Source organism: Ahaetulla prasina, chromosome 2, assembly GCF_028640845.1.
Source record: "Ahaetulla prasina isolate Xishuangbanna chromosome 2, ASM2864084v1, whole genome shotgun sequence".
NCBI lineage: Eukaryota > Metazoa > Chordata > Lepidosauria > Squamata > Colubridae > Ahaetulla > Ahaetulla prasina.
In genome coordinates, this window is record NC_080540.1 from 156,016,155 (window position 1) to 156,043,267 (window position 27,113).

Here is a 27,113-nt window from a genome sequence, read left to right on the forward strand (position 1 = left end):
GCTGCATAAACAGAGGGATAGAATCAAGATCACGTGAAGTGTTAGTGCCACTTTATAATGCCTTGGTAAGGCCACACTTGGAATATTGCATCCAGTTTTGGTCGCCACAATGTAAAAAAGATATTGAGACTCTAGAAAGAGTGCAGAGAAGAGCAACAAAGATGATTAGGGGACTGGAGGCTAAAACATATGAAGAACGGTTGCAAGAACTGGGTATGTCTAATCTTATGAAAAGAAGAACTAGGGATGACATGATAGCAGTGTTCCAATATCTCAGGGGCTGCCACAAAGAAGAGGGAGTCGGGCTGTTCTCCAAAGCACCTGAGGGTAGAACAAGAAGCAACGGGTGGAAACTAATCAAGGAGAGAAGCAGCTTAGAACTAAGGAGAAATTTCCTGACAGAACAATTAATCAGTGGAACGACTTGCCTCCAGAAGTTGTGAATGCTCCAACACTGGAAATTTTTAAGAAGATATCGGATAACCATTTGTCTGAAGTGGTGTAGGGTTTCCTGCCTAAGCAGGGGGTTGGACTAGAAGACCTCCAAGGTCCCTTCCAATTCTGTTATTCTAATTCTAATTTCACCTTTCCAGGAACAAGTTGCAACTCTTCTCCAGGCCAGCAGAAAGCCTGTTCTCTCAACCAGATTAATGGCATATCAATACAGCCAGTCAAGCTGTTAGGGAACATTTTCCTGCCTCTAAGCTTAGCCTGCACATCTTGCGGCCAGTTCACAAAATCCAAAGGGAGGGATGGCAAACCAGTTCACTTAGGAAGTTCCATGCCAGGGATGCAGTTGTAGACTTCCCGTGAAGGAAAATCTACAACACTGACCTACCACAGAGCACTGGGAAAGATTACGGTTGAAAATGGTAGCGGGATGTGGGATCCAAACAGCCAAAATCTCTCCGGAGAAAGGAGAGACATTTGAGATTACTCATATGTATTCCAGACAGCTATTTTTTTGTAAGTACATGGTAGAAATCAAGGATTTTGCTGTTGCTTGCTATCAGCTGGCAGTCATGGGATTACAGGTAGTCCTTGAATTATAAGCACCATTGAGCCCAAAGTTTCTGTTGGTAAGTGAGACAGTTGGGAAGTGAGTTTTGCCCCCATTTTCTGACTTTTCTTGCCTTAGTTGTTAAGTGATTTACTGCAGTTAAATTAGTAACACGGATGTAAAGCCAATCTGGCTTCCCCATTGACTTTGCTTGTCAGAAGGTCGCAAAAGAGGATCACGTGACCCAGGGACACTGCAACCGTCATAAATATGAGGCAATTACCAAACATCCCAATTTTGATCATATGACTAAGGGGATGCTGCAATGATCATCCGTGCGACAAACAATTGTAAGTCACTTTTGGGGGGGCTTTTGTAACTTCCAACTGTCACTAACAAATGGTTGTAATTTGACAAGAGCCAGAGACATTACTGTAGCCTTTCCTAGACTCAAGGTTCAACAAAACCTCACTTCTTAATCACTTTGGACTTTATTTTTTTATTGATTTTTAAAGATTGAGAATCTTCAGAAGCACAAATTTTATTGTATTCACCGGGTCAAGGGTTTTGTTCTTCAAGTTTCTTTCTTTTCTTTGGGAAAATCATGAATTTAAGATTTAAAATCATGAATTTATGATTTTATGAAATCATGAATTTAACAGTTTGCAAAAACTTTTTTTGAAAATGCAGAAAAAGGTGGGTTCTAGAAATTTTCAAATAGATTAAAGAGATGAATTTGAATTAAAACTTTGAAGTTAGTTCAAAGGATTTTCCTATGGGAAACATTCCGTGTTTATTTTTGAAAACAAATAACGGATGACTTTGAAGGCACAAGGAAATGAATGTATCAATAGATTTACTGAGTAAGCTATACGACTTTTGGGTGCAAAAATAATTTTAAAATAATCTGCCTGCCAGGCCTGGAAACCATACTGGGCCGTAGGTTTCCAGATGCTGCCACATTTCTCCCCTGAGGGGAAGAAGGGGGGGGTGATGGGTATGGTTACATTCTTCAAGCGGTCAAGGTCGGATTGTGTTCGCATCTGCAGAAGGAGTGGCAAGAAGAGGTTTCGAATAAAGTGGAAGAACGTTGGACCATGTGACCGGCAAAGAGGTTAGGGGGGGTGGGACTCTTGGGGTTTGTATAACAGAAAAGAATCCGGAAGTTTCAGTTTTGGAATTTCACTCATCATGTGCCAGTTTCCTTATGCTAGTAAAGAACTTTGAAAGACAATGGCTTCAGAGTTTTTTTTTATGCAGAAGGGGTTTTTCTGGAACCTTGACACTGCCAGGATAGATAAATTAGATGGTGTTGCAGAAGAGAAACTGATTTTATTGAATAAAGTTGAAATTGATCTAAATGCAGATTTAAAAATGTGTAAGCAGAGGGAAAAGGTGAATAGTGGATACAAAAAAAGAGTTGTTGGATATACAAGTGAAACTGGTTGATTGAAAAAAAAATGCAAATAGTAAACCAGAAGAGTGATGTGAATAATCTCTTCATATGGGATTTGTAAAAGGAATTTGTTAAAGCTGTCAACAATTTTCTATGAAGAAACATGGAGAATATGAAGAGTGATGTGGATAACCTCTTTACACTGGATCTACAAAAGGTCTTGAAAAAGATGCCAATGATTTGGTGAGAAGACATAAAGAGAGCATAAAAAGAAAACAGATGTTCGGATATTATCTGAGGAGACTAAAGGTTGTTAATGAGAAAGGGGAAAGGTTACATATTTGGTTTATTTGATCAAGGTTAAAAGAGATGGATTGCTAATTCTGATAACGTCTGAAAGACTTATGTGGACTGGAACTGGACAACAATGTTTTAAAAGTTTTGTTTATTTATAAGCAAGTTTAGCCTAGGCACCAGGCTAAAAAACAGGAGGCCATATGTTCAAGTCCCAACTTAGCCATAAAAGTTGGGTGGGTGGTTTTGAGCCGGGCATTCTCACTCAGTCCAATCCACCTCACAGGGTTGTTGTTGGGGAAAACAGGAGGAGGAAGGTGTTTTGGATATCTTTGCCACCTTGAGGTATTTGTAAAAATAATAAAGGTGGGATACAAATAAATAAATAATCATTAAGTTAACACTTTATCATTAAATGTTGTACCTTATGATTCTTGATGAAGGTATCTTTTCTTTTATGTACACTGAGAGCATATGCACCAAGACAAATTCCTTGTGTGTCCAATCACTCTTGGCCAATAAAAATTCTATTCTATTCTATTCTATTCTATTCTATTCTATTCTATTCTATTCTATTCTATTCTATTCTATTCATAAATAAATATTTGAAGAACTGAGACAGGGAGATTTGTTTAAAGAAAATCAGGAATAAATGTGAAAACAAGGAATCAAAATGGGTTTTTTGAACATAGTTCAAAAGTTACGTTGCTACTTCTTAAGCCTTAATGGACTTTTGCTGGGGGAGATGGAGTGATGAGACTTTAAAGATTTGTTGATAGAGAACGGGATGTTTATGGAATGAAGAAATGATTGGCTGTATTTTAAGAGAGGGTAAAAAGTTGTTAACGTTAACTATACTTAACTAACTGGGCTTCTTAAAAAATCTTTTGTAGTTCGTATTAGTTTTATTTATACAATACAATTCTTAATAAAATTATCGCAAAGAAAGGAAGTTCCACGCTAGGAGCAAACACATGAAATAAACTTTTTATCACGTTCTCGTTGGGCCACCATATATGACCAAAGCCCCCACCCTTACCGTATCACTTTCCCTCGGCCAGGCTCGTCCATTTTGCACATATTTGCCCTGATTCTGGCGCTTCTTCTGGCCACCATCAGCAAACTTGCAAAGTAGTGGGTCTGGAGGAGCTGCAAGGGGAAAACAAAACAAAACCCCAAAGCTGGGATTAGCCTTGAAACTTTTTGTTATAACAAAATCTGGACGCTCCTAGCATGAATGATATTCCTAGGTCTCAGTATTCTCTTGACGCGCTTGAATCTAAACCTAAACCTTCTCTTCACTGACTGGATACAATGAATTCCACTCCACACACCGTCCCACCTGTGATGTACTCATTAACAGGAGGCTACTTTGCTTTGTAGCAATAACCGCTGTACCAAACCTGAAGATCCAAAATGTGGATCAGCTGTGGCTGATCACATTGGACACAGTTGCTCATCGTCGCTTCTTCTCCTTGACTTCATCCTACCTCTGAACCACAGATGATATCTCCTTCCTTCCTTCCTTCCTTCCTTCCTTCCTTCCTTCCTTCCTTCCTCACTTCTCATGGGTAGAAAAAGAGAACGAAACTTTCTGCAAATTGTTCAGGATCCAGCCGTGCCGAGGCACTAGCTAGCATCAATTCTGTGACTTTTATGAGACTATCTGCAGACTTTTATTTTAACATCAGTGCTAGGCCTATTAGCATTTTGTAGGGAATGCTACAGCCTCCATCCACACAGAGTGTGTGTGTGTGTGTGTGTGTGTGTGTGTGTGTGTGTGTGTGTGTGTGTGTGTGTGTGTGGCCCAGGCAGCTTTCCATGTAAAGACCTGCAGACTTCAGTGTCATGCTACTGTTTTCCTTGAACTCTTGTGGTTAACCTTCCTTTTCGTTGCCAAGCAACTACTCTCTTCTCCCACAACTGGGAAAGTGTAGAGAGCTACATAGCATTCTGAATTACTACCACATGAGTAGCACTTATGTACAAGGAGGACACTCCTGCTTCCCTCCACTGGGCCCTTGGCCAACAAGTCAGAAGGGCCAGTTGATACATCCACTAAAACCAAAGGAGCCTCTATTCTGTGATTTATGGGAAGAAGGGAGGGCCCTAGGTATGGCCACTTTGGAAAAAGCACATTATTAAAACAGCTTGTCAAAAAGGAGGCATAAAATAGTTGGGACAGAGACTATTTTTCATGGGTCTGCCCCAATCGTATAGGCTTCCTCTGAGTGGAGTGGCTGTGTTCCCTCTCCCCAAACTCAGTTTTGTTATGCAGCCTAGTTTTATCGCAGCCTGCATTGGAGAGTCTGTAGCTGTAGCCATTGCAGCATCGGATGTGACACAAAAGACTGTTTAGGTGATTTGGGGATAGTCATCTTCTCTCAGCATAATCCATCTTTATTGTTGTGGGAATTAAATTAAGGTCAGTCTCCATGTAAGCTCCTGGAGTGTTCAGACAAAATTGGGGACATAAACGCAATGAATAATAACAGCCTCACCACCACCAAGGAGCAACCTATAAAGAGAAACTAAGGGAAACGAGCGGAAGACAATGCAATGTTGTATTTATCGGACATGATCAATTGATCACAGCCTGGAAATGGCAAGAAACCCTTAATTCTTTTGGTAGATTCCCCTACCTTATTTGAGATGTGATGAGCTGGACATAAATATGGAAATAAAAATGTCCCACTTATAAATACCTTTGTTGGAGTGAAGTCTAACTATTCGACAAGAACCACGCTGTGAAATGTTACTCCATGGAAAAATTATGATTCCTTAACTCTACTGCATATAGGAAATGATCCCAAACCTTCCCCCACACATTCCTCTTAAGAGCATCCTACTATTCCAACTTGTTTATCTGCTTACTCCAATCCTGTCTCTTCCTGGTTGAAGCGATTTACCCCGCCTCTCTAGGCCACAATGTTAGCACTGGGCCACATTTAGATGATTTAAATCATACTTCACAGGAAGAGGCAGCAGCCGAAATAATTAGCAGACCCATTTGATCAGAACAGCTATTCGGATCCAATTCCCTCCTTCCTTCCTTTATTTACTACTATTTACTTTCTCCCTGCCTCTTCTCATTAGGCTGGTAAATTGTTCTTTTTCAGTAGCTCTCAGTTCCTTCCCTGTCTCACCGTCAGCAATCTCATGGACCTGGTTCAATCGGGTTATGTACAACAACACGTTTTTACGCACAATGAAGGGAGAATTATCCAGCTCCAGTTTCAGCACTGTAACTTCTTTCTGCTGCACTTGAAACCCTGACCATTCAGCCATACTGCCCTCTTTTGAAGTTACCTCCAAGGAACTGCTCACACTGCATTTCAATGATTTTACTCCTACTTATCTCAGGACGCTTTTTCTATGATGTGGAACGGTACCATGTCCTAGCTTTTTCATTTGTAAATGGGGGCTCCCAGGGTTCTTTTTATAAACATTGCCCACTGCTCTTTTGGCTCCATTGATTTATTTAATCAGCTTCACTATGACAGATAAATGGTAGATAGATAGATGACTGGATAGGCATTTTCGGAAAAAATGGCCTGAAAAAACCCTCAAAAACAGGCCAAAAAAACCCCTCAAAAATGGGTGGAAAAAACCCTCGAAAACAGACCAAAAAAACCCTCGAAAGCGGGCTGAAAAAAGCCTCAAAAACGAGTCGAAAAAAGCCTTGGAAATGGGCCAAAAAAAGACTGGAAAAGGTTCCGAAAAAAGGCCCAAAAATGGGGCGCATGGAAATCAACAAAAAACTTATTTTTTGGTGATTTCCTCTTCTAAATTTAGATATGTCTTATAGTCAGGTGTGTCTTATAGTCTGAAAAATACGGTAGGTTAAAATATTGTGAGACTTCTGAGTACAAACTGACAATGATTTAACTGGTTGAAAAGAAGAAAATGTGGATAACTGATGTGACAATACCAAGGGTTAGTAGAATAGAAGACAAAGGAGAAGTAGAATAGAAAACAAAGAACTGGAGTACATTACAAATTATCACGAACTAATAATCAAAACTGAATGAATGTGGCATAAAGGTTGTGTCCCAGTGGTTATTGGCCACTGGGTACCACACTAAAAAATCTGGGACAGAACTTAAAAATCTGCACTTGAATCCACACATATACTACCCTGATGCAGTATGACTTCCTAGGTCAGGGATCAGCAACCTGGAGCTGCATGTGGTTCTTTCACCCCTCTGCTGTGGCTCCCTTTCGCTCAAAACGTGCGTCACAACCACCAGTGTGCCAAGCGATTTATTGAGCTTTTCAACCCCCAGTAGGCCAACCATGGATAAATCCAAGAAAAGTTTCAGAAGAAAACAGAAAGTTTAATTCAACTACATATGCTAGTTTTGTGGCCGCTCAAGAAATGGGAAGGGTTTTGTGGCTCCCGGTGTTTTCTTTTCTGTGGGAAACGGGTCCAAATGGCTCTTTGAGTGTTTAAGGTTGCTGACCCCTGTCCTGGTTCTTGGGAAGAACTCTGTGTGTATGAAGGCTAACATCAGTTTTTTTTAAAAAATGGCAGCTGTGACTTCACATTGTTGTGAACAGGTAATAATAAAAAACTTGGAGCTCGCATTTAAAGAATATTTATTGGCTTCATTAGTTCCTCATCACAGAAACAGGAAAGCAATTGCTTCATGCCCTGATCATCCCTTAGCTGGATTATTGCAACACTTTCTTAGTAGGTCACCTAACATTTTTATTTATTGGATGATCTGGATAGTGTGTGCTATTCTGGACCTTCCTTGAATTAATCCTTCCTTCCCTCTATCGGTGGGCTCCCAAGTGGCTAAGTATTTATGAAAGGTACCAACTCTAATTGCTGGTTGACTCATTGGGTCTTGCCTTTTGGCTGTCAGGTTTTCCCAGGCACATCTACTTACCATACTTTTTGGAGTATAAGACACTCTTTTCCGCCCCTCCCAAAGAGGGTGGAAATGTTAGTGTGTCTTATACACTGAATACAGCCATTTTTGGCCTCCCAAAGCCCCGCCCAGCATGTCCCATTTTTGTGAAAAACGGGCCTGTTTTTGCAAAAAACAAGGTGGGCAGAGGCTTCGGGAGACCTGCAGACTGCTCCTGTGGGCTGGAGAGGGCAAAAATGTTTTTTTTCTTGTTTACCTCTTCGAAATCTTGGTGCGTCTTATACTCCGGTGCGTCTTATAATTCGAAAAATACGGTAACTGGGAAATCTGATGGTAGTTCCTCTCTGTGATCTGAACATTTAGCTATGGGTGAATGGTACCACCTCATATTAAAATTGTGACATCAAATTTGAGAACTTTTTCTCATTTTAATGCCAGCCGTCTAGAACCAACTGCTGCCAGAGTTATGCCCAGAAGTCTAAGCATTTGAAACAGTGCTAAAACCTTTCTTTTTTTATGGGATATTTTTTCAAGCTGGTTTAAATATTAATTATTTGGGCAAAAATGCTTTGTTGTTTAGATCTCACTTCTAATGCCTATTTTAACAGATATGGGCTATTCGAGTTACTGAGTCTTTATATAGCAGTTGTTACTTTAATTGCAGGATACGGAGTTACCGTACTAATGTCTCAACGTTGTTTCATTATTTTGTATGGTGCCCTTTTTTACGGGTGCACGGAAAACACTACTATTCTTGCTGCTGCTCCTGCTTCTACTACCTTAAATTTTTGTTCCTCTGGGAAGGAACCAATTCACCCACACCCTTATAGTATTTTCTCACCTGGGACCCCAGGAGGTGTCTTGATATATTTGCCATTGAAGTGGGTGATGATGGCTTCACACTTTTCTGTAGACTCCATCCTGGAGAAGCAATGAAAAGAAATTGTCCATGAAGCTGGGATGAAGAAAATGCCAAATGTTTCTATTCAGGGATAAGTAGGAAGGAGAATGTGCTTGGTAACAAATGCTGTGGAATTCCAAGTCCCTCAGACATGGGCAACACAGCCACCAGGAGGGATGACTGGGCAACCTCAGCAAGACCTCTAGACCACCTGCTCCTAATCGATGGGGACCTGCAGCTCAAAATATAGGAGATGTGAGCGTTACCGACTCATAATTCCTGTGGAGAAATTCACCCATTTATATACTTCGCTGAACTGAAGAGGAGCAGAACTGAAAAACAGCTTCATGTCAGCTCCAATTCATGTCAACACTCATCTTCAAGTAGTCGAGATTGAGAAGCAGTGCTTTAAATGGCCCTGCTTCCATTTAAAGAAGCATTCCCCAATCTCAGCAACTTTAAGATGAGAGGACTTCAGCTCCCAGAATTCCCCAGCCATCAAGCCGGTTGGGGAAATCTGGAAGCTGAAATCTACACATCAACACAAAGTTGCTGAGGTTGAGAAACACTGGTTTAGAGGACTTTGCAGAGAGGAAGGGACAGGGCCACTGGAGTGAGTACTGGAAGGAGAACCCTGTAATCAGAAATCCAGCTAGTTAACTTTCTGTTATGCTCAGAGACTTGTGACGAGCATCAGTGTTTGGAAAAGTTAGATAGGAATTAATAGTCTGTGTGATTCTCCTAGAATCTCCTAATCAAGATTCATCAAAGCTAACAGATCAAATTTGGAAAATTTATGAGCTAGCCTGTCCCCAAGCTATAATTCCTTGGGGAGATTTACAAAAAATAAATCCAAGCATGCAAAATCTGACATCAGAATTAACCTGGACTTGCAAACCAATCCACTGGTTTTGAAATGTAGCCGTTTCCCACTCACTAGCCGGATATGAATTTAAGAGTCCAAGTAGTTCCAATATTTCAAGCAGCTTTCAAAATGCTGACCTGTTTTTCCACGTGGCACCTCATTTTCTTGTTATCCCTTTTGGCTCTCAAATGCTACATCTAAGGACTCAGGAAAAATATTTTAGAGCTGTAGCATTTGATAGAAAGCGGGGTGAGTGGGTGGGCAGGGGAAGAGCAAAGCGGCTTTGACAGAGAGAGAAATAAGAGCTTTAGTTTCTCTCCTCTTTTGATGAGGACCAACCTTATTCTTTACAACCAGTTGTAAGAAACAGGAATATGTAATTAACCAACCGATTCTTCTACCTATACAGTCCAAGTTTACGTCTTCAGGTAGGAAGGAAATAAATAAATATGGAGGAGCCAGGAAGTGTCTGCTGCAATGTGGCAATCTACAAGTAGGGGGCAATGCAGGACAGAAGAGAATGGTCAAACTAACTCAGGAAAGGGAGAATGTGGAACAAAACTGCCCACTCAGGTGGATGCCTGAGCAGCAAAGGAGCAGCTTGGATGTACACACCTATGCCTAAAAATAATTCTACGCTACAGTCAGACAAATCTTTAGCGGTGATCTTGGGTTAGGAACCAAATGCATACAGATATATTTTCTTCTTTCTTAGCAACAACAACGCTCAGCAACATTGTGAATCAGGAAACTGTAGGATCAATGGTGCTTCGGCCTTTCCTGTTCCACATAAAGCCATTTCTAAATCACTAGTTTTCTGCTACCAGTTCTTCTCCCCTTCCCTCTCAAGCAATTGACTAAATATCTTGCTTCTACCTAAGGCTAAACTGAAGACTGAACAGCAGTTGGGTGCCATGGGAAAACTGAAGGAGGTAGCCTAGGCCAGGGGTCTGCAAACTCGGCTCTTTTAAGACTTGTGGACTTCAACTCCCAGCTTTGCTGGCTGAGGAACTCTGGGAGTTGAAGTCCACAAGTCTTAAAAGAGCCAAGTTTGCAGACCCCTGCTCTAGGGCTTTATAGTCCACATCAAAACATCTGGCCCACAAGTTAGCCACATGTTGTAAGGCTTTAGGACAGACGAAGTGCCCACTGAAGTTCAGCTTTTTCCGTCTGCCAACCAAACGTGGAAAGGAATCATTTTGAGTGTCGATGCTCTACCATCTTTCGCTGCAGCCTATCTTAATCTTTTGGTGATATAGTAATGGCACATTTAGGGGAACGAGAAACGGAAAGACACACCTGGTAATAAACCCAACATACAGTGAGCTAAAATAATACGGTTTCAGAGACCAGGTAGAAAAACTCGCATAGAAAAGCCAAATGTCCATATCTCGTCCCAGGGAACCAACTCAGAAGAAGAGTGTGGCTACAGCTATCCCAACCCTAAAACTTAGGGAATACGGGCATGGAATAGTAAAAAGGCAAATGCCCATCACCGCCTTAAACCAAGAGGGAAATATTTGCAAAGGCTCAGCATATTTGCACATGCTCCATGCGTAAGGGAATATTTAGCCCAGCAAATTTCTGTGCAGGTATTCCTACAGAAAACCATCTTTGGGCAAAGGAATGTCTCAAGGTGCTCGCTCATATACAGGATGTGAATGGATCACATTTCTGAAGGTTCCCTGAGTGAACATATCGGCTATGCCAGTTTGTCCTTTTAAGCCAGCACTACCATGTAGAGCTGAAGAAGTGTACCTTTAAGCCAAACCATCCCCAAACCTGGTCCCAGCCATCCTGCCTGACCTGGCAAAGCCAACTCCTCGGCTGGTACCGCTGGCATCACGTAGGATACGTGTAGAGATGACTTGTCCGAATGGTTTCAGCATCGACTCCAATTCAGCCTCATCCATGCCCAAAGGCAAGTTTGACAGGTAGAGGTTGGTAGGATCCTGCTCCTGTTGCTATGGAAACAAGAAGTCAGGCTGTTGCCTAGCAATAGTCCATCCCATCCTGGGGACGCATTCCTTTGGACTCTCCCTTCCCTTCCTGAACGTGTCACCTGCCCCCGTTGAGATGCTTACTGCCTCTCTTTCTCTAGGCATACCGAGGCCATTCCATCTATAAAGAGAACTCAACGTATTATCTCTCGGTAGAGAGCCCGGCTTCTGCCTTGAGCAACCCCACTGGGGAGACTCACTGCTGTGAAGCAGAATGAAGAGAAGCTGAAACACTGGAAGGATCCAGCATCCAAGGAGAGCAAGTGAGGCAGCAAACATGGCCTGTTGGCTATATCACATACACAAGTGTGCTAACCGCGCCCTGGGAATGACATACGTGCCTTACGTGCACCTGGGGACGCTGGGTGTTCTTTCCAAATAGATATATACTCAGATTGCCAAAGACATACCAAAATGTAGAGGATCCTAGGTTCCCCACCCCTGATTACAGTGTAATTTACTCTGAGTAAATCCAAATCTACTGGACTACCGGAGTACAACATCTGCCACCCATCATATGTGAAGATATTCTTGGGCTAAGAGAGCATTACTTATTTCTTATAGGGAACCACAATGATGGAGCTCTCTACTTCTTTGAGTAGTAGCTTATTTAGTCTACAGACCCCAATCTTTCTGGTTTTGTGGAGTGGCAGTGGCAGGGGGGGAAGGGGATGGTTTTGTGCAGTGGTGAAATCTGAACTGGTTTACAACTCGTTTGCTGGCTGCGCATGCGCGCCACGCACCAAAAGGAGGCATGGGGTAAGTAGAACAACGTGCGCAGGGGGTGTGATCAGCTGTGGCGCACAATCTATTTTTTTTTACTTTTAAAAGCATTTTTTACAACCTATTTGACCGAAAAAAATGCTTTTAAAAGTAAAAAAAAGGCTCTAACGATCGCGCGGCTCAGTTGTGATTGTCAGAGCCTTTTTTTAACCTTTTAAAAGCCTTTTTTATAACCTATGCCTACCATTCGGGCGGGAAAAGCAAGCGAGCCGGAAAGAAGCAGCCAGCGGGCAGGCATGGGCGGGCAGGGATTTTTGCTACCAGTTCTCCAAACCACCTGACATCGCTACCGGATCGCCTGATCCGGTCCGAACTGGGAGCATTTCACCCCTGGTTTTGTGCACATGCCCACCACTTGCATGGCCCAGTTCTCAAGGGGCCAAGGCCTGATTCCCAAAGGGCTGCGGACTAGTACTGGGTTGTGGACCAGCGGGTGAGGACCTTTGCTAGAGAAAACTTTCTTTCTCTCTTTCTGTTGAAGGAGAAAGAGGAACTGCAGCTTGTTTCAATATCAAAACTGTCAGCTGGTTCAAAGCAACCAGCCCCAACCAAATAGTGGCTCCCTAATTTCCAGAACATCTCCCAATATATCCGGAAAGAACCAGCTTGGGGAAAGTGGAATTAAAATGATCAGCAAGATACAAAGGGTGTTTTCTAAAAAAAAATCAATACGTCATATAACTGAACAATTTATCTTCAATCATTGACATGTCTAGTTTTAAAGACTTTTTTGGTGGTGGTGGTGGGGAAATATCCTTTTCCCAGAGAACTTGGGAAAGGAATCATGGCCTGACCAAGTGAGATTGGGTAATACTGGAAATTATTCTGGGATTCCAAGGCCAGGATATTGAACTTAATGGATAAATGATCCAGTCTGCTTTGGTAGAGTCTCACGTAACAGCTGGGGTCTGATTCACATATAATACTAAGGTACATTAGCTGTGAGTGTTGCTCTTGTCTGCTTAGGCCTTAATTGAATGATGGCTTGAATAGAAAGCCCAGGTTCCTGCAGAATTCACCACCAGATCTACTCGTAGGGACTGTCCCCAGTATCACCACTCCAACCACACGGAGTGAAGCACCAGTGGTACCCTTGAAACACTGGGTAACACAGTAACGCTGGAGAACATACTCTGTAGAAAAGCATCTCCATCATGGCCAGGTTATGAAAAGGGTCTTGTGAACCACAAGGAGCATCTTGTGGGTGTAGGACTAGAAGTGTGATAGTTTGAGTCAGGCACGTTCCCATTCTCGTTCGTGGAAGTGAGGAGTGTTCTGCCATGCAGGGCTGCAACTCGAGGCTTACCTTGGCCATCTGGGCTTGGACCCCACTGGCCTTGAGTGCAGTCACAGCTTTCTGAGCTGCTGTGGGGCTGTCAAAATCCACAAAGCCATATCCTGAAGGTTCAAGGAGAGGAAAGATAAATCTTTTATTTATTTAGAAAAATTTTGGTTTTAAAAACAAACAAAAACAATGGACATTTCCCTACGCTTCTGGTTTCTAACATCTAACAATGAATGTCTGGAAATGTATAGATCAAAGTATATTGTGAGGGTATAATAGGCTTATTAAATATGTATATAGTTGTAGGGGTAATAGTAATATAGTATATACTTGATATATAAGGAATTAAGAGATGTGAATTTGTATATAGATTGAGGAGTATATGATATAGTAACTTGAACATGAATGTTAGAAACCAAAGATAAGTCTTGTTGACCTCGGAGGTTCCGTTTTCAGCTTGTACAGGTAGTCCTCAACTTACAACAGTTCATTTAGTGACCGTTCAAAGTTACAACATCACTGAAAATAAGTGACTTATGTCCGTTTTTCAAACTTAGGATCATTGCAGTATCCCTATGATCACAAACTGAATGCTTGACAACTGACTCCTATTTATGACGGTTGCAGTGTCCCGGGATCACGTGATCCCCTTTTGCGACCTTCTGACAAGCAAAGTCAATGGGGAAGCCGGTTTCACTTAGCAACTGGTTTTACTAACTGAACAACTGCAGTGATTCACTAAACAACAGTGGCAAGAAAAAGTCGTAAAATGGGGCAAAACTCACTGAACACACGTTTCACTTAGCAACATACGTTTTGGGCTCACTTGCCGCCGTACGTTGAGGACTACCCGTATAGGGGATCCTTCCTACAGCCCTCTGTACGTCTGGGTGAGTAGCAGAGAGATTCACCTCTGCAGAGGAGAGCAAAGCCCTCCTGCCTCACCCGCCTATTTGACATTCTCAGCTGCGCCACACCCTCTAGCACTCCACAAACAGCAATCATTCTGAGGGGCAAGACTCATGTTATCTAATGGGTTAGCAAACATTGGCACAGAAGCCAGAGGAGGAGGATCTGCCTCACCATTAAACCATACAGATTGCAGGATTCCCCTTCTCTTCTTCCTCTTCCCACCACTCCCTCCTCCTCCTTCAGCTTGTACTCTGAGTGGAGGCTCCATCTTTTATTTTCTTTTTTTTTCTCCCTTCTCCCTAGCAATGTCTGGCATTTCAGGAATGCAACTCCTCCCCCCCCCACAACCATCACCCTCATGCCAATAAACCATCCCCACCTTCAGACTCAGCCCCTCCTCCCTCAGGAACCTTGGCTCTAGAATCCGATTCCGAACCTGTCCTGTGCCCCCCCCCATGAGCCTTATGTGGGTCTCAACTTTGCCAACCTCAAAGCTGTGGAAGGAAGAAACCTTCTTTTGGAGAGATTAAATTCTTAGGCCACTGCAAAGAGAGGTAGGTGTAGGGGTGTGTGTGTGTGTGTGTGTGTGTGTGTGTGTGTGTGTGTGTTATAAGGATTTAGCAAAACAGCACCAGCTCTGCACTCCCCCCCTTTTGAGAAGCCCCCAAGCAAAACCCACACATTATCCTGACTGAGCTCACCTTTGCATTTATTGGTTGTTTTATCCAGGATGGCCTTGGTGGAGACAATTTTGCCGTATCTGTAAGTACATCAAGATAAGGGATAGAACAAGCGCAGCAATTAAAGCAATTTGAGAAATGGATATAATGGTCCTTACTATCTCCCCTGGAAATACTTCTCCTTCATAGACTCTTCCCCTGCCCCGCCCCCCACCCCCACCCCAAGATGACTGAAAAATAAAAGTTTTTCTCTAATCAGGAATCAGAGCTGCTTTTAAATAACTGCAGGACAAGCAGGGTCCACTACAGGTGAGAAAAAAAATGTTTCGCGGGAGATATTTGGTCCTTGGTTTCCCACCCATATCCTACAGAAGAATGGTAAATTCTTCACCATAACAGCCAAGAAGCTGAAAGTGTCTAGAAAAGTTTGCTGAGATTCGTATAGTCCCCTGGATATCTTTGTCTCTGTCACATATTTGTACACTTATATACAGCCTCACTGTGCTTTTTACAGCCCTCTCTAAGCGGTTTACAGAGCCAGCCTATTGCCCCCAACAATCTGGGTCCTCATTTTACCCACCTCAGAAGGATGGAAGGCTGAGTCAACCTTGAGCCTGGTGAGATTCGAACAGCCAAACTGCTGGTAATCAGCAGTCAGCAGAAGTAGCCTACAGTACTACATTCTAACCACTGTGCCACCACAGCTCATGTCTGTGGAGGAGCCTTAGCCAGGAAGGTGAACGAAAGAAACAAAAATGGTAACAAATATAAATTACATCTAGCACAGCCTTTGTCTCTACTGTGCAATTTTTTATAGGAAAAGACCTATAGGTGCCTCTGTTTGGAGAGAACCTGACAACAAGCCAGTTGCTTATGGGTCTCCAAATGGATTGCCATGATATTAGAACGTATAGCTGGAAGATATCAGGGAGGTGAGAGTGAGTGGCCCATCTTGACCAGTGGTTGGTAAAGATCCCAATAGGTTCACAGATATGGAGCAACCTTATAGATAACTCAATTGTCAAAGAGGTATCATTCATTAACTGCAGGCTCTTCCAATTGCAAAGGCATTAGGCCACTAGTTCTGACAGCAAACGAATGGCAAAGTAACGCTGGATTTCACTTGAATTGGATTACAGATAGTCCTCAACTTATAGCCACTCATTTAGTGACTGGTGTTACAACGGCACTGAAAAATGTCACTTACAACCAATCCTCACGATTACAACTGTCACAACATCCCCACAGTCATGTGATCAAAGTTTGGGTGCTTGGCACATAGTTATAACAGTTATAGCATCCCGGAGTCGCCCGGTTGCCATTTGCATCTCTCCTAGCCAGTTTCCAACAAGCAAAGTCAATGGGAAAAGCCAGATTTGCTTAAGGATCACATGTAACTCATTTAACAACCGCAGCAATTTGCTTAATGACTGTGACCAAAAAAAAAAAGTTGCAACCTCAGATGTGACTCACTTAATGACCACCTGGCTTAGAAATGAAGATTCTGGTTCCAACTGGGCTTGCAAATTGAAGACTGCCGGTAGAACAGGGCCAGGTCAATTTGGTGAGGTAAGCCATAAGCCATGGCTTTTGAGGAGTGAGAGCTACAGAGAGCTCAGTGATACAAACAGGAAAGAGGCTGGTGGCTATATGCACCAGGCTGAAGCTGAGCTTCCATTTTGGAGTGTGAATTTTGTGTTTTTTAATATAAATCCTATTCCACTCTCAAGTGTCTCCAAATGTTGGGAAATCATGTTGCTCAAATTCAGTAATCAAGCAGTATTTGGTAGCATGGTCAGACATGAAGAAGCTTCTTGCAGGAGAAGCAAAACGTTTTCAAAGAAAAACCAGAAAGTCCAGTTACCTCTTGAAAAATGCACCTTTGGGACAATCATGATCTGGATGACTGAGAATCTCCGTAGACTTCCAGAAACTGCGTTAGCTGAGGTTACCCATCTCTGCACTAGAGAACATTCAAAGTTGGTGCATCCAACTATTTATACTGTGCATAGCAGAATGAGTTTTGTGATATTTGAGGTTTAGCTTTAAAAGGGAAAAAAACTGCACACTCCTAATTACAATTTACAAATAAAATGTCAAACTCTGGAAGATGGGCAGTTCCTCACCAGATCTGAAATTCCAGTCTTGCACAATACAGTCCCAGAAGTACAGAATGCTGAGTCTGGGTAGTAGAACACTTCCATAGATACATATAAAAGCCTGAATGTTGTCCTTTACAGGAGCCAATATTAAAATCTCAGAAGGTGAGAGCTGGGAATATTAAAATAGCCAAGGCACAGCTGAGGTTCTCACCAGTCCTTGAGCTAGCAGAAATCTATACCAGCATAACATACGTTGCCTCTGGTGATGAGCTCTATCCTGCCACAGATATGATGTTGACAAATAGTGCTGGTTCTTATTAATAGGCAAGCAGGACACACTAAAAACAGGGATTAATACATTTTCTACTGACTTTTATTCCTTCCCCTCTTCATTTTCTGACAGTGAGAGCAATCGACCAATGGAACAGCTTGCCTTCAGAAGTTTCAGGAGCTTCATCAGTGGAAGCTTTCAAGAAGAGATTGGACTGCCATCTGTCAGAAATCTGCTTGGACGGGGTGGGGGGTTGGACTAGATGACCTACAAGGTCCCTTCCAACTCTGTTAATTTGTAATCTAAGTAGAGGGAAAAATGCTTTCCTTAATGTGGGTATGAGGCAGAGGCAACTTTTGACAGAGGGCTAAATCAGTGAGCGGAGCTACCTGTGAAAACTTGCTTTGGTTTTGTATGGACGTTTTGTACAGGTGCCGTCAAAGGGAGCCCAAGTATCAGTTGGCTCAAGCTCATTTCAAATACGGGTTTAGAGCTGTTCTAGCAGGCACTAAAACTATGTTCAAAAGCGGCCTGGAGAACAATTCACGTGGAAAATTACACTGGGAAGCAGCCAAGAGAGGGCTGGCTGTCTCTCCTGCTTCACTATGAAGCCTAGCCCACCCCCATCATTTAGGCTGATACAGATCACCAATCCTGGGATCGGACAGCTGGTACAGGATGAGAGCTCTCCTGCTGCTTAAGCGGAAAGGTTTTGGAAGAAAACGCCCAGGGATCACAGGATGCCATAGGTCCCTGGCCAATCTCACCCTTTAGGGGTGACCTCGCAGCAGGGGTGAAATCCAGCAGGTTCTGACAGGTTCTGGAGAACCGGTAGCGAAAAAGTAGTTTGGAGAACCGACAAATGCCACCTCTGGCTGGCCCCAGAGTGGGGTGGGAAGGGAGATTTTGCAATATCCTTTTCCTAGGAGTGGGGTGGGAATGGAGATTTTGCAGTATCCTTCCCCCAGGAGTGGGATGGGAATGGAGATTTTGTAGTATCCTTCCCCTGCCATGCCCACCAAGCCATGCCCACAGAACCAGTAGTAAAAAAAAAATGGATTTCATCACTGCCTCACAGGAACACTAACCAAACAGCTGGTGAAAAACACCAGACACCTCCTGTGTCAAAACCATGGGACCTTAGCGAATGCTTTAAGAGGTAAGTAAGGTTTTTAACTCTGGAGCAGCTAAGGACAATTTTGAACTGCTTCAGGTATGAATCCTAGAGGAAAGGAAAACAGCAGCACCAAGACTGGGCCAGAAAAGATGGTTACTAGGTTATGCTCCTGACTCGGTTTCCCACGGAAGTGGGGAAAAAAAAGAGGGAATGGTTATCCCAGCCTCCTCTGAATAGTTCTGGGACAATAAGAAACAGCCTTGGTGGTGTAATCATTTGCTAAGAATGGCTCTAATGGCCCTTTCCTTTTAAACCCCTTCATTAGCTTCCTTATCGCTATCTTGCAAGGGAAGTCCCAGTTATGCATGCAATTCCTTGGTCCAATCTTTCTACGCGACAGCCTAGAATTCCTCCAACCTATTACAGAAAAACCCCAACAACCCCGTGTTAGTGTGAGCCCTGAATTAGTTTCCCTTTAAAAATAGCCAGCGGACTCTGGCTCTCTTCCCTTCCCCCAAGTGCTGAGCCTTACAGAGTCCATCCCAGCTGCCCTCTGACCCCACCCGCGATGCTTCCTGTTCACCCCGAGCAGGATTTCCTGCCCAGGGAAGGACAAGCCCAGGAAATCCGACCGGCGCCAAGAACAGCCAAGTCCTGGCGCCTCCCAGCCAGGACTCAGGGGAGTCCAGCTGCAGGGTTTCAGAGCGAGATGAATCATGCTGAATGCTGTGGTTGTGGTCAGACCTCCAGTGCGGGGGGGGGGGGGAGGAAGGGTTTCTACTGCTTTGCAGATGTGGGAATGAAGGCACAGGGGGAGGAAGGCACCGCACACAAATGTTGCAAGATAGGGGCAGAATCAGGAATGCCGCCCAGAATTCCCAGATCCCAGCCCCTGCCAGTATTAAGCTCTGGACTTGTTTCCTTCCCTTCCCTTTGGTCCTCTCCAAGCTCTCCGCCGCTGGTTGCAGCTCTCATCCATGATCCCTTCTCTCACACATTCCTGGTATGAAGTAGGCGTGTTTGTCAAGTGTGGCTTTGGGGCCAGATCCAGCATTCCAGGCTGGGGTGAGCTGAGGTAAACGAGGAACAGCCCCCTGCCCACCCAACCCCTCCTGGCCTCCTAGTTTCAAGTACTATATAGCTTTGCTCCGTCTCTCCTTCAGACAAGGCTCAGAGACGGAAGAGTAGAGCAAACCCTGGCAGGCAATTAGAGAGCCACAGACTTCACAACGTCAATATGTTGCTGCAGGCAATGTGTACGTGACTGCACTCTACTTAGCCCCCTCCAACTCTTTTTTTTTTTTCCCTTTCCCCTGGAAGTCACTTTCAGAACTCTTTAGCTGGGAGTCAGGCGCCTCCCCATCACTTTTTAGATAACTTTGGCAAATTAGGGAGATAACAAAGCAACACTGATTATTAGTCTAGGTTGGAGTATTGCACTGAGCTTCTGGAAGACGTGGGAGTTCAATACAGCAGATAGCACTAAGGTCTTAAGATTTGGAAAGCCTTAAAACAAGGACGCTGAATTATAGAATTCCAGGAGGATCCAAGAAACAGGTGAGCCACAGCAGTAGCAGTGCTCCAAAACCTGATCAACATCCTACAATAATGACCTTCCTGTTCAGGCTGTACTTCAATTCAGGAGACCCAGAGCAGAAGGGTTGGATTCAGACCGGATGCTGCCAGCTTCCCATCCTTTCAAAGGAGGACGTGGCCCTTCACCAAAGTGATGGAAAGAGCTAGGATGGCGCTTACATTTATTTTATTATTATTATTATTTTTACTTCTCACCCAAAATATCCTAAATGGCCCAGGTAGAAGAATGCCAAATTATGGGCCATACATTTTCAGGTTTGGCTCCAGTTTTAGTTGTGGAATAAGGAAAGGAAAAGAAAATAGGTGAAGAACTATATTGAGGAGATAGGAGAATAGGACAAAGGAGTAAACATTCCTGATTCCTGTCTTTTTTGCAGAAAGAGCTGCTAAATCTGTAGGCAAACCCGATCCAAACTTGACCTGCCCTGGTTTGTTGGAAAACAGTCTTGACTGATCTCCACAATAGCTGGGTGATCATTGAATCTCTGAGAGTTCTAGATTTGTGGAAAGCTTAAACATCTTCTTTGATTTTAGTGACATGACTAAATCTCTTTCTGCTTTCTCTTATGTCTTTCCTCCTGGTCCATGAAGCCCTCCAGACATCAACATGGATAATCTCATGGCTTCAACGTAGGCGCATGACGTGAAAGTTTCTTGGTAAATCATACATTTGGCTTGTTGCCACATCACTTGAGTCCATCTACCTTAGCAGGGAGAAGGAACATACCCTCTCCAAGAGCCCGATCCAACTATGATCCACAACCTTGCCACTAGCCCGCAAACATGTACAAATATTTTTGTACAAGCTATGTCTCATACAACTGCCTTCATGTTGCCATAATGAGAGACTCCATTCATCCTTAGATGCACAAATAGTTACAGAACTATTTTCTTTTTTTCCCTTTTTCCAGCTCTATCCAAGGGCTGCCTCACCAGGATTGTGAGGACTTGTCACCTGCAGGAAGTCAGGGGACTGCAGTGGATTGGAAGAGCAAGTTGTACAGACAGGATAGGGATTAGCAATAGGGATACACATTACATGCCAGTATAGTTTTTTTTGCTGAATTCAGGAAGGGTGGATAGCATTCAGTAGCACCATGAAGGGCAGGGGTTAGAGGAATTCTTAGCCATACCACTAGCAATAGCACTTAGACTTATATACCACTTTACAGTGCTTTACAGCTCTCTCTAAGCAGTTTACAGAGTCAGCATATTGCCCCCAACAATTTGGGTCCCTATTTTACCCACCTTGGAAGGATGGAAGGCTGAGTCAATTTTGAGCCTGGTGAGATTTGAACTGCGAAACTGCAGGCAGTACTGCACTCTAACCACTGTGCCACCACCGGTGGGGGTGGGGGTGGGGGCATACTGGAGAAGAGCGCTATGTTCAACTCCCACTGGCAATAGAATACCACAGACCAAGGTGTAGATGTAAGCATGCAACATTTGGTCACCCCTGGATCATTTACTTCCAACCCTAGGATTGGCCATCCAAATTTTTTGGACGATGGTAACTTACGGTTGGCAGAGCTTGACGAGATCCTGATCAGTGGTACCAGGATGCAGGCCCCGGATGTACAAGTTTGTTTTGCTCAGCTGGTCCCCGCCACCTCCGCCACCACCTGGCCCGCTGCTGCTGCTGCTGCTACTATTGTTGTTGCAGCTGCCACTGGGGCTTGGGGGCGCCATCTGCTGGGCCACTGAGACATAAGGCTGCAGGGCAAAGGAAAGAGAACTCGTTAAAATGGCTGTTGGGGGGACAGGCAAGGCAAAAACAGCTAGTAAGACAACGCTCCATTGTAGATGACGGCGACGCAGTGAGCAGGGTGGAATTCCCACTGCACTCGCTCTAATTTTTTTCTTTTCAGTTCTTCACAAATGGGCAACTTTGACCCCTCATTGCGATGAGCCTAAAGGAACTGCAAGTTATATACGCAGAATGCCTTGCTGAAAAGGTGGAAGATAAGAAGAATTGTCTTGTCTCCTTTTGGTACAAAGACCCCAGCTAATTTACCCATTACTGGGTCTGCATCAGAGGGAGAGACCCTTGGGGCAAGGGTTTCTTCTGTTCTGCTTCCTGCTAGAGGTGGAAGCCTTTACAAGTTAAATACAATTAAAACATACAATTGTTAATATGAGATCAGGGCAGAGGGGTTTTGCTTCCTCTGAGAGTTTCAAGCCCTTTCCTCCTCTAGGGCTACAATCCCCTCACACCACCCATCCTGCCCCAAAGCGGTCCCTGGTCAATTGCCTTCAGTCCCCGGAAGGGGAGAAGTAAGGAGGTTTCCTCATCCAGGATGATCAGAAGTTCCACCCTCCCGATGGACCTGAACCCCTGAATGTAACAAAGGCCCCCAAACACTGCCACCATCAGAGAGGATAGTATAAAAGGAAGGGGGGAAAAAAACAGCCTTGCTATCATTGGTCAAGAAACCTTTGATGTCATAATCAAAGTCAGCAAGTAAATTTGGTTAGAACATTCTCAGCTTGGACTCCTTTTACAGACAATTCTGGTCTCTGTGCAATGAGCGTAGAGCCTTTGCATTCGTGTTTCAGAAGAACAAGGGCTTTTCCATCCCAAAACCACCCCAATTTTCAGGACCCAAACAGCGATTTTGCTGCAAAACTTTAGCTTTCTGCCTAGCGCAGTCATTCTTATTGGTGAGTGCGATGGCCCCGTTGAATATTGTTGCTTTTAATATAGTGAGCTTGCACCAAACCATAATAAGCTCTATTTAGGTTTGACTTAAGCGCGTGGTAGAAATTCAGCAATTTCTGGTTTGTTAAGCCATAGTTCCTGGATTCCCACCTTATGCAAATCCATCCAATTTTGTTTCGGTACACCAGGTTTAAATCAAGTATGGTTTAATGCAAGGTGTCCAAACTGTTTATGTGACCATCTCTACAGTTTTAGAAAGCAAATATTCTGATGCACCCACCATTCTGCTGCCTCTAGTGCGTGTGACTGGCACTAAACTGGCAGTAAATACAAATACATTTACTTTGTCAGATAATTCTGGGAATTTTGTAATTCTAAGAAAGAGCACTAACCATCACTTACCAGTAATTTAATACACAGAACATCAAAATACAATTTCCAGGATTTGGGGAGGCCGGGGGACTTTAACACTCTAAATCCAATATATACTTGTAGTGAAAATACCTTTTTTAAGTTTTTTTTTAAACTGGACAATCTCTTGGAGATGTTCAAATGCAAAACAATATTCATATCTGAAATGGTCACCTGGCTAATATTGGGGGGGGGGGGGAGAGATTGCGTATCTACTCAGACATCTAGCAGCATTAGCTTCAAAAGTCAGGTGATTATTCTTTTCACAGTATAATCCTAGCAGTCTCTGCTAACTAACATCTGTGAATCAGACTGATTTTAAAGGCCCAGAAGCGGAGCTCATTCTCATTGCAAGCACTTTCCTATTCTTGCATACTTTGGTTTATTTTCTTCGTAAATGGAAAGTATCATTAGAGCTATGATTTTTGCACTTGCTCGTCCAAATGGTCATTTGGTTTCTTTCTAAGATCCCTGTATCTCATTATTCCTCATGCACTTTTTTTTTTTTTAACAAGGTCCTCCGATTGTGGGAAGCAGAGGAGGAGATGCAAAGGGAAGAAGGTGGAGCTTTTCCAAGTTATTTCTCTGCTTCGGGGCATGTGCAGGACAAGTCCAAATGTACATATGTTTGGCTGTGCATGAAGAGGCTGTACTCCCAACCTTCCCTTGCAAAGTGCTGCTGAAGTCACTGGGTCTGCCCTACCCACAGGGACACTCCGGGTGGAGTCCTTCTATTGCAAAACTGCTCAGCTATTCGGCAGGCCTGGCTCAAAGCTCAAGAGAGGCCATGGGCTGGGATCAGAAGGGGCTTTAAACGAAGAAAAACAGAATCAGAATGGATACAAAACTCAGAAGGCGGCCAGGGCCTACATGTGTCCTGCTCCAGGTTAAAAAATAAAAGCAGAACAATTTTTTGCCTTCTCATTTAGCTACCACACTTTGGATTACAGGCAGTCCTTGGCTTACAACCATTCAAAGTTACAAAGGCACTGAAAAATGTAACTTAGGACCGTCCGAAAGATGCTTTTTTCAAGAGGCAACTGGACTTTCTGGTTTTTCTTTGAAGATGTTTCGCTTCTCGTCCAAGAAGCTTCTTCAGCTCTGAGAAGCGAAAGGTCTTCAAAGAAAAAAACCAGAAAGTCCAGTTGCCTCTTGAAAAAAGCACCTTTGGGACAACCATGACCTGGATGACTGAGAATCTTCAGAGAAATTTAACTTATGACCGGTTTTCATATTATGACTATTGCAGCATCCCCATGGTCATGTACTCAAAATTCAAACACTTGGGCAACTAGCATGTTTTTATATATAGTGGTTGCAGTGTCCCAGGGTCATGTGATCATCTTTTGAGACCTTTTGACAAGCAGAGTCAATAGGGAAGCCAGATTCACTTTAACAACCATGTTACTAACTTAACAACTGCAGTGATTCACTTAACAACAGTGGCAAGAAAGATAATGGGGCAAAATTCACTCTCTTGCTCAATTGTGGTTGCAAGTCAAGGAATATTTCTACATGGTTATAAATCTACTAAAGAGAACTGGAATGACTACTTTAATTTATATTTTAATTTACAGGCATCCGTTGATAAATAATGGATACTCCTTTGTGAAGATTGTCGGAATCTTCACAAAGCTTCAAATTTCCAATTAAAACCTTGGTTTAAAACAAAAGTTTTGACTTCAATAAATTAACATAGCGATGGTACCTTTATTCTTAAGGCACAACAATTCAAATTAAATTTCAAAACAGGATAGGGGCAGACCAGAATAAAATAAAACAACTAGAAATTGTAAAAGTATAGACCTAACTGGCTAAAAGAATTATTAAATCAATTATAAGTTAGTAAAAATGAAAGGAATAATATATTAAAAATAAAAAGAATTAAATATCTAAATTTTAATTCAGTTACAATTAAAAGTTTGAGCTATTTCCGTAATGAGTCTAGTATATTTAATTTTAGACATCAATGAATGAATACAAGTTTATTAACTATCATTGACTGTTACTTAGCACTGTAAAATACTAAGATTACAGTTTTAAAATTCTATCCAAGCCATAAGATTCTAAAGCAAAACAACTGCCTGCTAAATAGGATTACTGTTCCTATTGGCCACTCCTGTAGGCCACTTTTAAGTTCTGCTCGCCAGGATGAAGCCAGACTGGCCTTTGATTTGCTAGGACTAATTTAATGCCAATTTGGCAGAAAAGTCAATAAAGAAGGATATATATAATTGATAATTGAATTTTTTTCCAAGGAACCTGAGTATAAACCATTTTATATGAATCTTTTTTTAAAGAAGCTAAAAGTAAGACAGTTTGTGTGGTTGATACAAAAGTTTTTTGGGTTTGGGGCACAAAATGTTGATAAAGTATTTGCTCCTTGGCATCCTACATTACTGATTTTTTGGAGTAGAGTTTGGATTATTTTGTAAATCTAAGTTGAGAATCTGTCTTATTTCTGACAGAATTTTCTCAAAGCCAGTCAAGACCAAATATTACGTGAAATTTTGAGTTATCTTAGATAATCAATAAGATTACCTTGAGGAAATGTAACCAATAATCTCACGGCATATCAAACTAGTGGTCAGTAAGAGAAGACAGAAAAAATAGAAATCAATAGCTAAACATGAATTTTCTGAATGTACAGTTGATATATTCTGTGCTTCCATGGCTCATAATAAGGGGATATTTAACAATTAATATATAAGCTTGAGATACAGGATTTTTACCCAATTTAGAAGTGCCACCCAGTATCTTGGAAGGTCCACAGTGGTACTTGTATCACAAAACTCAAGCCTTTTGATAGAGGTGATCATCTTTATTCCATTAATATAATATTAATATAATATTTCAGGATACATTATTCTTTTGTTTTTGAATATTTAAAATCTTAGCCCCAGATCAATGGAACAAGAGGCTTCTTCCTTATACTGCTAGCTGGACTGCAATTAGGAAATACAAGCAGTAACTGAATAAAATGAAATCCTGATGGGGTATATGGGATGTGTGAATATATCAACCGTGCCTGAACTTGATTGAGATATTAATAGTCCAGTATATTGAAGCCTTACTATATGTTTGCTCTTTCCAAACATAGTCCCCCAAACCATACAACGGATTGTTATTTCGGGGTTGTTGTAAACTATAATCTTCACATCAGGCCCATTCCTATTAACAATGGAGGAATAATGCTAATTATCGATCAGGCGGCAAAATTACCATAAACCACTGTCTCCATTTGTAATATAAACTACAACTGCAGATTTGTCACAAATAATTTCTCACAATCCCCTCCAACGTGCTACTGACACTATTTTTAAAAGGCGTTTCTGAACAATTTGACCAAAAGAAAGCCTACGTTAAAAAGAGTGCAGCCTTTCTCTATACCTATTGTTAAGTTGGCCTGGGCGCGTTTGCTGTCTCATCTCACTTTTTCTGCTAAAGTCTTGGAGAAAATCTACTGATTTTAGAAAGCATTTCCAGGGGAAGGGACATTTAAAATGCCCTCTCAGTGCTGATGAAGAAGAAGAAGATTTATCAGTCATACGGAGAGAGAAGCTCTAGCCAGCGACATTTTTCCGATTTAAAAAGCTAGCCAATTTCTCTATTCTTTTCATCCATCTTTTGGATGATACCCTTTCTTTGCTCAGCATGCCACCATCTCTATTTCTTCAACCAGTTTTTACTGCTATAGAAAGTCAACGTGAACTAAACCTCCCAGCAGTCCAATCTAGCAAGTGATGGGGAGGGTTGCAATTCAGCAAATTTCTGCAACTCCCCAATGGGAGACCGTAGGCATCTTTTTTCCTGCTAGGTCTGCATGATATCACATTCCTCTCATCCCCACCCGGCAAGGGAGGCAGGCGTGAAGATCCCTTAGCTGAACAGGTTTTGAAATATTTTTCCCCTCTTGATCTGGCCCTGTCCAAGAACCGCCTCAAGGTGTATGAAACCTGTTAGG

General features: G+C 42.6%; 1 protein-coding gene and 1 long non-coding RNA gene across 9 annotated transcripts in view; one reads left to right on the forward strand and one right to left on the reverse strand.

Moving 5' to 3' along the window:
- Window positions 1–27,113, reverse strand: part of RBMS2 (RNA binding motif single stranded interacting protein 2) — an 86,709-nt gene that overhangs the window by 18,152 nt on the left and 41,444 nt on the right. For 7 of the 8 annotated variants that reach the window (XM_058170623.1, XM_058170617.1, XM_058170621.1 and 4 more), the window contains exons 2-7: window positions 21,599–21,792; window positions 15,015–15,073; window positions 13,423–13,514; window positions 11,140–11,297; window positions 8,409–8,488; window positions 3,730–3,839 (exon numbers count right to left, since the gene is read on the reverse strand). In XM_058170623.1, coding sequence (XP_058026606.1) covers window positions 3,730–3,839; window positions 8,409–8,488; window positions 11,140–11,297; window positions 13,423–13,514; window positions 15,015–15,073; window positions 21,599–21,792 — 693 coding nt within the window. The remainder of the gene's footprint in view (window positions 1–3,729; window positions 3,840–8,408; window positions 8,489–11,139; window positions 11,298–13,422; window positions 13,515–15,014; window positions 15,074–21,598; window positions 21,793–27,113) is intronic. The other variant, XM_058170620.1, reaches the window with a different exon arrangement.
- On the forward strand, window positions 15,154–24,132 carry LOC131191952 (uncharacterized). The gene is made up of 3 exons (XR_009153608.1): window positions 15,154–20,040; window positions 20,671–20,736; window positions 23,665–24,132. It is a non-coding gene; the product is annotated as an uncharacterized LOC131191952 (long non-coding RNA).